Consider the following 13,306-nt stretch of genomic DNA (forward strand, 5'->3'; position numbering starts at 1 on the left):
TAACTAGAACCTTAATTGAACTGACAATTTGCTTAATTAGACCTTGTAAATTGTTTTCAGCTCCTAAAAAGTTGCAGAGTTCATGTTACTTATAAAATGTTATAGCTAACTTGAAATCTGAAACTGTTTAAGAGCTGAAAACAGGTAAAAAGGTCTAATTAAGCAAATGATTAGTTCAATTAAGGGTCTAGTTAAGTAATTGAGAGTTCAGTTTGAATGAAAATCTGAAGACACAGGTGGTCCCCAGGACCAGGGTTGGGAACCACTGGTCTAGCGTGTCACTAGAGTTGAACACCGGGAACTTCTGTTAACACACCCAGGCAACACCTGTTTCACGTGCACACGCGCAGGCTTCAGAAAGGTTAATGTCTACAAAACAGTTTCCTTTGTTGTATAGAGATGCAGTTTGTCAGTAGTACAAAGTTGCTTTTTGTTGTTAGAAGGAAGAATTTTTTTTTTTTTTTTTTTGTGTATGGAATCTTAACATCGCATTTAGAATTGAATACATTGAATCGTAAACTATGGAATCCTAAACTATTAAAAAGCCATTTCAACCCAAAGCAAGATTAGCATTGGTGCTTTAAAGGTTCATAGTTTTGGACGTATAAATTCTGTATTTGAAATTTGAGGGTGTTTGTGCGAAAATGTTTTGTGCAGCCTTTTTGTTTTTGTGTCTAGTGAACTACTGTGTATTTAGTATGGTACTCATTTGAGATGGACTTCAAATTACACTGGAGCGAGCACCACTAATGATTCTTTCAAGAACCTGTACCATGAAATTGTTGTCACTGTAATGACAATGGCAGCATTGTCATTTTATATATATCAGTATTCACATTCACTTTTCTTCACTGGGCTCAGCTGGACAGAAGAGATGCTGAGAGCTCAGCGAGCACATGGCTAACTGGCCCAAGGCCAGTTGGCAGCAGCCAAATAAAACTTAACTCAAAGCATTGTGAGTGCTAATGCCTTAAAGCTATAGTATTTCTTTACATCATATACAGAACGTGCCTGGGAGCCTGCAGTGCTTATAGTAACAGCTTGTCTGTTACAGAGTTGTAAGTTTATGTGCAGTATAAAAATAGATGATCTTAATACATGATTTAGCAGTGATTACTCTAATAACCTGACATCCTTTATAACATGCAGTAACATTCAATTCTACCACTGACCTTATTTTTAAGTTGTTTTTAATTGAAAACTAAAAATGTTCTTTAAGAGTTTGATAGGCATGAAGCGTTTAACAATGACTGCATACATGCCAACAGTCCCTATATGGTTGGGACAGTCCTGATTTCCTAGCAAATGTCCCGTGTCCCAATGCATAGTAAGAAAGTCCTGATATTTACCCGTAGAAAAAAATTATTCATTCTGCACAGTAGAGTTAGTGAAAACCACACGATGTGCTCTTCGTGCGTCTGACACATCTGCTGATCACTAACTTATACAAAGGTAAGAACGCTTCATTATGTCTATTTTACTGTCATGATGGTCGTGTGGTGTTGAGTTGGAGGGATACGTCTATTATATGATAATGAGTGGTTTTTGTGTATGACCCCTCCCATGTGTATGATGCATATGACACCTATGAGATAAACAAACTGGACTGTCAAATGGTCTGCTGATGGTACACATATATAAAATACAAGCTTTAATGTCAAACTGAACATGTTTGCGGGCCCTGTAGTGTGTGATTTTACCTACCAATGTACCCACTTGAAATATTTAGAAAATGGCCACAAACTTTAAAAAATACACGACTTTCTTCCCTTTTATTGGCTATATTTAAATGTTGCTCTCAAAATGCAAAAACCAACAGTGGGAAGTTCTTAGAAACCACGCAGGCCGAATTGTGCCACTTGTAAAACTTACTGCAAATGTGTGTTCTTTCAGAGTTACAACCACATTTAAGCTATTTTTAAAACTTAAACCGGAACACAAACAGCAACAAATGACTTTTATATCAACACGGGTGTATTTATTCTGCATGTCAGACTTTGTGTGCGCTAAGCTATACCGAGACTGGTACGATATATTTATACAACGTGACACATCACCTGCATCACAATAAGCATGCGCCTATACTGCAAAAAAGAAAAACAAAACATCTGCATAATGCTATTTCAAAGAAGCACTGGTCAAATCATTTAGCAAAATCGTTTTTTTTACGAAGAAATTGTAAGCCTTTATCAAATGTTCACCAACACGTTAAAACTATTGTCTGACAAAATCCAACTTTGTTTGCACTGCAAGTTAAAACTACACCCTTTTGGATATGATCTTCGCCAATGAAAATGTAGCCTGTGTCTATGACGCCTCTGCCATATGTTCTAAAGCGCCACGCCCCCAACGTGGATAGAAACGGCACTAACTAGACTGCAGAACCTTATAATACTGTCACCATGCTAGAAAGAAGGTAGAAGAAAGGATGGGAGTTTTAATTTTAAATTCATTTAACTTTCTAAATATTCTTTGATTGACAAAATTACAAACAAACTGGGACCGTCTCATCAGATGAATCAGGCTCTTTTTTTTCCTTTAACCGTTTCCCCAACAGGATACCTTTATTTTGTTTCCAGTTTGGGATTGATCATACATTGTTTTTTGTTTTTGTTTTATGAGAAACCTACCTCCATAACACAGCGTCACACAAAGGGATCCACAGACAACAGACGCATTTTGAATTTGCATGCCATAAAAAGGGTATTCGTATATTTTTAACGAAATGGCAACAGCAGCCCGTGTGGACCATTTTGCAGCAGAGTGCCTTGTATCAATGTCCAGCCGTGCGATTGTCCATGGTCCAAAAGGGAATATAGATATCAAACCAGAAGTAATGTCAGCCCCGAGAAACGGAGAGGATACTAATGAAGCAAATAAAGACCCACTGCTGAAAGATAACTCGTCTCTCTTTGTGGTGGCCAGAATTTTGGCTGACCTAAACCAGCAGACCCCCAGCAATCATGCAGATCAGGCAAAAATAAAAGAAGAAAACAACCCAAAAACCCCTCCCAGAGAAGATGCCGGGTTTCAAAGTGTCTCCTTGCCCAGCAAACGTGATGGAAACACTGCCACACCTACCATCTACACCGACCCCGGTCCCAAACAAAGAAACAAGCGTGGGAGAAGCCGAATTGAGCACGAATCTCCCCAGAAAAAGCACAAATGCCACTATTCAGGTTGTGAAAAAGTTTATGGCAAATCGTCCCATCTTAAAGCCCACCTCAGGACACATACAGGTCAGTTTCACTTTTAAGTAAACATTTTGTTGAATAATATTCATTGTCAAGTTTCCTGCTACGAACTTCTCTTAATCTGTAAACGATTGTGTTTTTGCAAAGTCATTGAACGTCAATGCTGAGAAAATACTGAAAACACAGAATAAAAAAAAGCATATTTGCTGCTTTTGATAATCAGACTAGCAACTCCACCCACTTCACAGTATTTCAGTTTCCCCTAGCAGAACAAAGAGCATATAGATGACAAATAAAAACGAAGACAATCTTTATTTATTGCGTGAAATATCCAGAAAGCAATATTGTTTACATGTACTAATTTAATTGTACTTAAATTAATTGTACTACTTAAATTAGTCTAGTGAATGTCCTGTAGTTTACAGCTGTATCATAGTACTTCAACGAAAGCTAAGTTTGCTGTCTTTTCAGCTCAGAACAGCCGGCGACAGAACGCCCACATTACATTAGGTCTAGTTCATATTTTATCTTTTCCCAATTAAACCGTCGTCGTTGTTAAAATAGTTAAGAAAGGGAATTATCTAGTCGTATGAACCCAAATAATAATGTACAGCATTGGCTGCAATACAACAAGTATACTTTTAAATGTAAAAACGATTACCGGTACTTTTTTTTTTTTTTTTTTTTTTTTTTAAACTCATACACTTCCAAATGGCTGTAGCTACCCATAATACAAAAGACAAAAAAAAAAAGATGTTACATGTAAATTGCTACGTGTGATGTAACCAGTCATAAAGTATTCATCAGCGTAACCTCACCAGTCTCCTGACTAAAATAAATAAATAAATAGCCGTCTTAAAAAAACACTAAAAAGAAAGTTCACAAAATAGGACATCGGTTTAAATGGCACAACGTAATTCTTTAATTATTCGTACCGATATATATATATTACACAGAGTGTTACTGTCTTTTCGATTGTTTGGCATATTATATAGATTAAATAATGTTAAAAGGGGGCTGGAGAGCGAGTTGTGCAGTTCCCTGTCTGGGCTTCAGCTCTTTGTTGTGACGTGCCACACCCCCGCGAGCCAGGCTTCCAGCTGATCTGGCCAGCAACAGACACAGCTAGCAGAGCTCAGAGACTGCTGCTCTCCACCAGGAGGGTGGGGGTGAACAGAAACCCAGTGAAAAGTAACATTTATACTGATTAGATTCCAGGTTTAAAAAAACAAAACAATAGTAAATATGGGGATAAAATACACTATTTAATAAAACTGTACACAATTCTGAACCTGGTGTTTTGATTCCACATCACTCATGCTGATATCTGATAATAGATAATACTGTTTGAACGGGATGGTGGTTTTCATGGTAATCCTGTTCCTATCATTGATTTTAAGTTGTCAAATCCCTTCAACATTTATTGGCAATGTATTAATTGAAGAGGCTTTAACAGAACCATCAAGAGACTTATTATTATTACCCGCAATGGCAACACAATCTGACTACCGTGGTGCCATTCTGTAACTTGAAAATTTGTAGCTGCCTTTGTCTTATCTTTGTAACGTCACTGCCATTGGCGATCATTCTCTAAGGGTGCACTTCCAATGGTTTACTAGGACATTAGTATGCATTTACCATGTGCTTGTTAAACTTTTTTCAGCAATGAAGACTATGTGCATGTGTTGGGGCCTGTGCAGTGTATGCAACAGGAAGCTCAATTTACAAACACTGTCCAAAAGTATGCCCATCCCACTCAACACTATATATACAGTCTCACTATAAAAGTGTAAAAGCCCAATTATTACTCCATGTACAGTACACCCCACATGCTTAGTATAAGGACACCTTTTTATGTTTAAGTTCTGTTACTAATACAGCAGTTGATAGAATGCCTACCCATTTACTGTTGTGAATTTCTCCCAGGTTTGGATGCACTTGAGTACCATTTTAACCATGGGTTCAGTGCACATGCAGGGAGGGTGTATGAGGTGAAGTGGGTGGAAGATGCAAGTCTCTTTCGTGGTTTGAGCTGCAGCCTTGATGTGGTGCTCAAGAGACTGCATTTTAAAAAGACGATTCTCTTTGTCTCCATTATTCTTGGAGGACTACATGTTTGTAGCTGTAACTAACTAGAAGACATTTCTTATCATGAATTGAACTACATGAACAAGCCTTTTCCTGAGCACTTTTTGCATCATCAGAAGCAATGGGGAGGGTTGATACTATTCAAAAAGGTCCCACCCTCTTAAAGTTACCTTAAAAAGGTTTGAATAGCCTTGTGTTATGTACAGTCGTTTTAACTAACAACACTGCCATGTTGCTCCTGGCAATTGCACACCAGCAACATTCATCTCTAGTGGCTATTGACCTACACACAGCAGGAGATTGCTGTTAACAGTCTATTATGTAACTTCCAGCAATTACCTAATGCTGCTGTCATTTCTCATCTTTTGATGCATGGACTAAGATCATCTACAGATCATCAGATGAGCATCATCTTTTGGTGATCTGTACACTAGCCCACAATAAAAGGTGTCTCCACAGACATGTCATGCAGTAACTGTCATATGGATTTATTAACAAAACATCTGCAAGCTACATAACCAGGTGTCGCATTTGAACATATTGTGAAAGCTCTGTCAGTGTTCCTATTTTTCTATCACCTCTGAGCGCACTTCAGCATCATTAAGGTATGTCTTAAACAGAACCGTGAGGAGAGGAAAGGATGGAATACAAATGAATAAACCTACCAGAAGCGGAATGCTGAATCTATCCAAGCCCAGTTGAGAGTCATGTGTGTATCTAAAGTGCAGCATGTGGAAGAAACAAATAGAGACACTTTATCTCAACTCTTATAATCTCACCCACCTTGCATTCTGTGGTAACTCATAAACTTGCAGCCCTGATCTTGTAAAATAGTGGGCTGTCTGTCTTTACTGTTGCATTTGCTGCATATTCTACATTATGGTAGTACATGTGCTTGTATAAATAGCCCAGGTTAAATTACTAACCCCCCCCCCCCCTTAAAGGAGCACAATCCTTCCCTTTTCCATGACTTTGATTGCAAAACCGCTGCAGTTAATATGCCCCCCCCCCCCTGTAACCGCAAGAAAAGACTTTTGGGAAAACAACTATTGCAGACAACCAGTCTAGACTGCACAATGAATTTATACATTGTAATATATTTAGATATGTGGGTAACTATAAACTTACCCAAAGTGTATAACTTATGGGTAATTATGACCTATGGTGAAATTGTTACTACTTTGAAGTAAGGCCTTTTTTTGGTGTTTTATGCTTGTTCTATCAAGTATGGCTTTCATGTGATTCATTTTGCCTTTGCTTGTTTTTAATGTAGCCTTGGTGCAACTTCCACACAATTAGAGTAAAGGGAATATCCTTTACACAAGAGGCCAATGGCAATGCTTAACAGTTTTAACCCAGAGAAAAGAGCCAGTAACCAAAAAGACATACAATTTGTAGATAATTCCCCCCCCCCCCATATGTGTTAGAACTAACTATCTACATTTTCAATTCCTGAACCTGTTAGTTGTTCTGGGGTGTTTTAATACACATGTATAATATATGTGTAGTAGCAGTATGCCAATGCTAAAACCAGTTTAAGTTGCCTGTAGCACATTGTACACAGGTGCTGGCGTGTAAGATGGCCACGTTGGCCCTTCATGTCTGGGTTTGGCCAAGCTTGCTTTAAGCAGTGTATGACACCTGAGCCCATGTGTGGCTGTTTAGCAATTATATCTGAGCTGCTTTAAAACTGTGTAGTCTAGACAACTAGAAGTTAACCAAACATTAAAACAGAGGTGTATTTATGTTATTGTCTCATCTGTGAATGGTGATACAGCCTTCCCTCCAGAAGCAAATGCCTCAATGCAGAAAATATTTGTCTGAGCCCATGACAAATATACCGTAATCATTCTTTGCCAGAACCGCAACTTTTCTGTCACACATTGCATCATCTACATTCTCTAAGTATGTCATTTTAAATATAAAAAATAGGACCAAACCTGGCATTTTACTAACTTATGAAGACAAAAATACTAGTACAGTAACACAGTTACAGAAGTTCGTCACAGATTTCCTTTCTTTAAGGATTTAAACAGTGGTGTTATTTAGACCCGCCACCATTTAATAGACCCCTCGTGCTTTAACATTGAGAACAGTAAATCAGAACGAGAGCACACATTCACTGTGAATGAGACCTTGTCTCAGTGAGTAACATTCCGGTTCACTGTAAAGAAGCCCATTCAGTACCGTGCCATGAGCAATACATTGTTTTTGTTCTGAGGACTGGGGGTCTACTCAACTAAAGCCAATGGTTAGGTCATTGAAATGAGATCCTTTGTTAGGTTATGAAAGCAAACACCAGCATGCCGGTCTCTGTAGAACAGACATAATTTAAACGCTAAAATAAGATACTCCGCTATTTAAATTAATAGACACACACTAGAAGCTTTACTTGTGTACAAGGGTTAGCCAACAAAAATTGGAAACACTTGCAATATATCGTACAGACGTTTGTGTAAATGGGTTCTCTCTCACATTCATTTGGTATGTTAGGAGACAAAGAGCGTGCTGCCCTTTAATAAATTAGTTATCACTACGAATGTTGCATTGCCTTAGTTGCATTTCTAGGTTTTTTTTGTTGGGAACAGAAACGAGTTGTTAAATGCAGCTGTTGCTCCGTAATAAGGCCTTATGAGAAACACCTTTGTTTGATTAAAAGAAAGCCACAATAGCTTCAGTCCGAGTGGGGGTCTCGCGTTCTCATATTAATGTCAGTTGTTTGGTAACAGTCGAGTGAAACAATGAGCTCACCGTCTCATTTGTTCAGTAATCAGAGAATGTAGGTCATTTCAGTTCAGGCCTGAGTCAGCCTGGCATATCCTGTGGCTTTCAGTTCTTGCGCATTCAGCAGGTTTGCAGAGCCTCTACCAGGGAGCAAGGGAAAAGGTTTTCCCAGCCCATAGACACAGAAACGTCAGTATGAAGGTGGAGTGCTATTTCTTTCTAACCAAACAGCACATCATGGAGTGTACATTTACACTTTGGAGTAAAAGCTTTGGAAGCAAACCTCAGTGTTAATGGATTCAAATAGGGTCTAATTATGCATATCCTGGGCTTAGGATTTGCATGGCTACTTAGTTTCATAAGCATCACAGCTGTGTCATGTGGAGGAGGGGACTGCAGACCCACTAAATATTGTAAACAGATGCACAGTAATATAAGTGTTTGTAATTGTTTATATTCATGTTTTAGAAAATAAAACACAGCTATAGTTGAAGATGGATACAAAAATAAGTAATGTAGACTAGTCTTGTTTTAAAGTTTGTCATTATAGCAGCATTGTGTCAAATTGGTGAATAACCTATGAACTGTTATATTGTAAAATATATAATAAAATGTTCCTTCTGCCTTAACATGTAATGCTAAATGGCAGGCCATTAAGTAGCAAATGCATGCCTTTGTATGAGTGGTATGAGTGTGAGAAATTGTAATTTTTGTTTCCTGTTTGTGTGGGCTAGTTTCTGTTGTTATTCACGCATCATTACTTCAATAAATCACTGTACCTTGATGATATTCACAATAATCATTGTAGTATTGCAGGTTACCTCATATACAGTAATGCCCAACCATTGTAGATAACATACTACATGAAGCTTCTAGTAGTGCAGAGGGTGGGGTAAGAGGGCAGCGAAATGTATCACCTTTGCTGTCTTCTTAGTAATTATGCCTGGATAACTGGAACTCTGTCTGGAGACCTTGAGGCTCAGTACAGGATAATGATTCTCCTAATGCTGGAAGTGCACCAGTGTGCAGTACCTGGTGTGCTGGCAGGATAAACAACTGGACAGGTATCTGGAAAATGTATTACATTGTCATAATCATGTTTTCCTTGGGGTTCCACCTGTTAACACTTCCATTTTTTTCAACCTTCACTGAATATGTGTTGTTTATATCATTTTCTGTTTGCCTTTTTAGTGGTATTAGTTTCTAATACCACTTTTTTTTTTTTTTAAATTGTATTTTTATTTTCAAAAGTTTAAACTATAACATATTGGGGAATGTTCATACATTTTTTTATCATGTTGATTTTATAAATAATGTATTTGTGTATTAGAACGACCTTGTACTTAATTTAAAAACTACACAATACACTAAGGCTGCTGCAGCACCTATATTTGGCTTGCATATTGTTGGCAATGGTCTAAACATTTATTTTTATTATTTCACTATTGGTAGGGTGAAAGGGTTTCTCAGTGCCTTGTTTTCTTCGATAATCAATCTCTCATGAGAATCTGTAGATGGCAGTTGAGCCCCTGCGTGTTGGAGTCTGGAATTCTCAAAATAGAACAGCGAGTTCCTTGGGAGTTGGTGCTACTAAACCGAGCCAAGATTAGAAAAACCACAAGGCTTGAGCTGGAACTTCATTTGCATAATGTTTTTTACACCCAGCATCCTGACATAACCTTTCCAGGCTGTAAACAGCATTAATAAGTTCAAGGCTCATGCTCTCCTCCCGGAGGCTCAAACCTAAAAGCTAATTGGTTGCAAATGCTTATTTTCTTTGTTGGCATCCAGTTAGCTCCCATGCATGCAGAATGGTGCTTTTTAATTATGGTCTTGATGTTGTTTTATAGCTAAGACTTTTATATGGTAATAAAATATATTTTACTTGTAGTCTAAAGACCAGTTTATTTATTTTATTCTTTTCACCTGGTAGGCTATTCCATACATTCATAACTGACCGTGTAAAAAGTGCTTCCAAACTTCTGAAATTTAATTTGGTTTACATTTATGCCCTGTCTAGGTCATACTGTGGCCTGTGTGCACTTGATGGCTATTCTATGGTTTGCTTAAATAAGTAAAACCTGGAAATGCTCAAACTTCTCAATGCAACGAATGACCTTTTTCAATCTCTGTACGCAAAAAAGACTGGGTATGTGAGAAGCAAAGTATAAAATGGTTTAGGTTGTAAACTTTATGGTCACATCCCTTTTTGAAGTTCGATCAAACCAAACCATCACAAAGCTGCTGAACTCTATAGCACCTTCCACAATGGCATGACTGGGACGACCTGCAGACTCAGCATTTACAGCCTGTTCCACTTCTGCTTTGAGAACCTGTGCAAATGAGACAGACGACCTCCAGTGTGGCTGCATGCAAACAGCTTCATTATGTTGTGTCCTGTTTCAGTAGCATGCAGATTGTAGCAGGTTTGGGTGTAAAGTTACCAAACATCTGTGTCTGATCTTCCACATTACATGAGCACCTCTGCTGTGAACAGCCTTTTGTCTCAGGCTGCTGAAAATGGGACCATAATACCGCAAACGAACGTGCTGCCTCGGATAAGCCAGTGCCTCGCTGCTAATCATTTCTGATATTTTGAGATTAAGTGTTGTGATTCCACCCTAATGTGCTCATCAGCTCCATCATGAGTTAATCTAAAGCTCACTAAAAAATCAGCCTCCACTATTTCAATGACAAAAAGGAAAACTTTTAATCAGAAACGGTACATTTAGAAAACACTAGAACACTTGGACAAAGGCTATAATATCTGTTTTACAGTCTGCCTAGACTTGGAGGAATATTTTCAATGTACTGCCTTGTGCAAAATCCCTCCCCCACTTCCCACACACACATTTTATACAATCAAAGGAAGAAAAATGTTGTACGTTGATTCGTAGATACAGATGGGCATGTTGTTTTGAATTTAATTCAGTGTTGAAATCAGATTAAGCTTTGTTATAGTAAATAAAATAGAAAAAACTATGAGCACGTCCACACACAAAAACACACTCCTTCGATTTCAGCCATGAACGCTTAAATACAGACAACTCAATTGCAGATGCACCAAGTAAAACACAGCAGGGGTTTAATCAATTTATGGACAGGGTTTTGATAAACTAAAAAAAGCCTGCCATAACATTGTCAATAGGGTGTAGGACTCTCATGGGCAACCAACGTTATTTGGCTTGACTTTTTATATTTCTATTGTGACTGCAACAGGCATGAAGGGCTTAAATATATGATCAAATACAGGATGCTTGGAATTCTATTTGCATAATAAAGTAATCAGGGATGTGAGGGACAGCCAATTTGCACAAGGCCTGTAATAAAGAATAATTGGTTTATGGCGTCTTCAATGATTTTATAACATTTACGAAGATTTAAATGAAATGGCCCCCTGAAGTGCTTCCCCAGCGGCCCACGTAATGCTGTGCTCTCCTCGTGTACACAGAACTTGTTTCCCCTGCCCAGCAGCCTTAGGATGGTGCTTAAACAGGACTTTCTAGGCAACCAGTCTTTTTAAGACCCCAGCAGAACAATGCTGAGGTCTGCAGGGTTTAAATTACAACAGGCAGGAAGAGAGAGATCAGCAGCTTTGTGAGTTAGCCTTCAGGAAGTCCCATACTTCAGCCCTGGGATTCAGAAAAAGGGATAGTAATGGGATACACATTGAGATATACTGTGCTTACTCTTATTCAGTGCCTCATACATTTATGGAGCTGTGCTCATCTCGGTTGTCTAACATTGTGATTTACTTTAATGTGCTAAATGAATGGGTTGGCCAACCTAGATCTACAGTGACTACTGGGACTGCAGAGAAGAAAGAGGAAATTATGTAACGGTATCTGTTTCAGCGAATCAAGTATAACCCCCCAAACAGGACACTCATGCAGCCAACAGCACTGAAGAAAATGCTGAACAGTATAACTATGGTAGTATAACTATGGTAACAAAGTACTATAACATATAGTGGATTCAGATAACTACTGTACATTTATGAAGGAGTGCATCTTTCAAATGAAAACCCCCTGGTTTTCATTTACATTTAAATACCCTTTTGAGTGTATTTTTAAACTGGATTCATAAGCATGTAATTTGTGAACGAGGCCTTTTCATTGTATCAAACTGTGGGGCAATATTCCAAGGACTAAAGATGTTTTAAAATAACATGAGTGGATATTGAAGCAAAGTGAGTCCTGATTGTTGAGTACATGTTTAAAGACATTCCACACAAGCAATGATGAAAATGTATAACATACAAAACAAAGCTGAGCCAAAATTGAAGTGTAGTTCTTTTGGCCCTGCCTCCATCTATGCTCAACAATCTCTATAAGTTATCTACATTTGTAGAGCTTCATATAAACAAACATTCTCTGAGACTGGGGCTCCCGAGTGGCGCATCCAGTAAAGGCGCTCCGCGCGGATGTGCCCTATAGTCTGGAGATCGCAGGTTCGAATCCAGGCTATGTCACAGCCAACCGTGACTGGGAATTCCTAGGAGGCGGCGCACAATTGGCTGAGCACTGCCCGGCTAGGGAGGGCTTAGGTCAGCTGGGGAATCCACGGCTCACCGCGCATCAGCAACCCCTGTGGCCGATAGGGCGCCTGTGGTTCTGCAGTGGAGCCGCCAGATCTGTGTTGTCCTCCGGCACTATAGGTCTGGTGGCATTGCTGTGGATCTGCAGTGTGAAAAATGACGGCATGGCAGGAGCACGTTTCGGAGGACGCGTGTTCCAGCCGCCGTTTCCCGAGTCGGTGGGGGGGTTGCGAGCGGGGAGCCGAGGATACAGATAATAATTGGGCATACTAAATTGGGGAGAAAACCGGGGTAAAAAAATTGGTGAGGACTAAATTAAAAAAAAAAAAAAAACATTCTCTGAGACTGGTTGTTTTGTCTTTTTTTTCTCAGTAAAAAACTTTCTTTTGTTGTTTTAATTTAATCCATACTGGTGTATTTTCCATTAAAGAAGTCTTTTATTTAAAAAAAAAAGAAAAAAAAAAACTTTTATTCAAATTCCTCAGAATTGCATAGTCCCACTAACTCCTTGGTTTTACCAGTTTTATATCCCGCTATAAAGTATGGTAACTCTCAGCACATCCCAATCTGCTTGCTACAGAGGCAAGCTCTGCCTAACCTTTATTCCAAAGACAGGGTGCTTCCAAACTATTAATCTTACACAATTCTTGCTGTCTTCTATTTGGCATTCCTATGCAGCCACACTTTAGTCCTTCTTGCAACTTATTTAGCACCAAATAATTCAATAAACTGTATCATCAGTCAGAGTGTGCAGCAGAGTACA

The 13,306-nt window shown here is 38.7% G+C and overlaps 1 protein-coding gene across 1 annotated transcript in view; it reads left to right on the plus strand.

Annotated features, from left to right (window-relative positions):
• The first annotated feature begins 2,352 nt into the window (after positions 1 to 2,352).
• LOC117428108 (Krueppel-like factor 13) overlaps positions 2,353 to 13,306 on the plus strand; it is a 30,437-nt gene continuing 19,483 nt past the window's right edge. The window contains exon 1 of the mRNA XM_034046723.3: positions 2,353 to 3,239. Within this exon, the coding sequence (XP_033902614.3) occupies positions 2,726 to 3,239 (514 nt within the window). The 5' untranslated portion in view covers positions 2,353 to 2,725. The remainder of the gene's footprint in view (positions 3,240 to 13,306) is intronic.

Source organism: Acipenser ruthenus, chromosome 21 (assembly GCF_902713425.1).
Source record: "Acipenser ruthenus chromosome 21, fAciRut3.2 maternal haplotype, whole genome shotgun sequence".
Classification (NCBI taxonomy): domain Eukaryota; kingdom Metazoa; phylum Chordata; class Actinopteri; order Acipenseriformes; family Acipenseridae; genus Acipenser; species Acipenser ruthenus.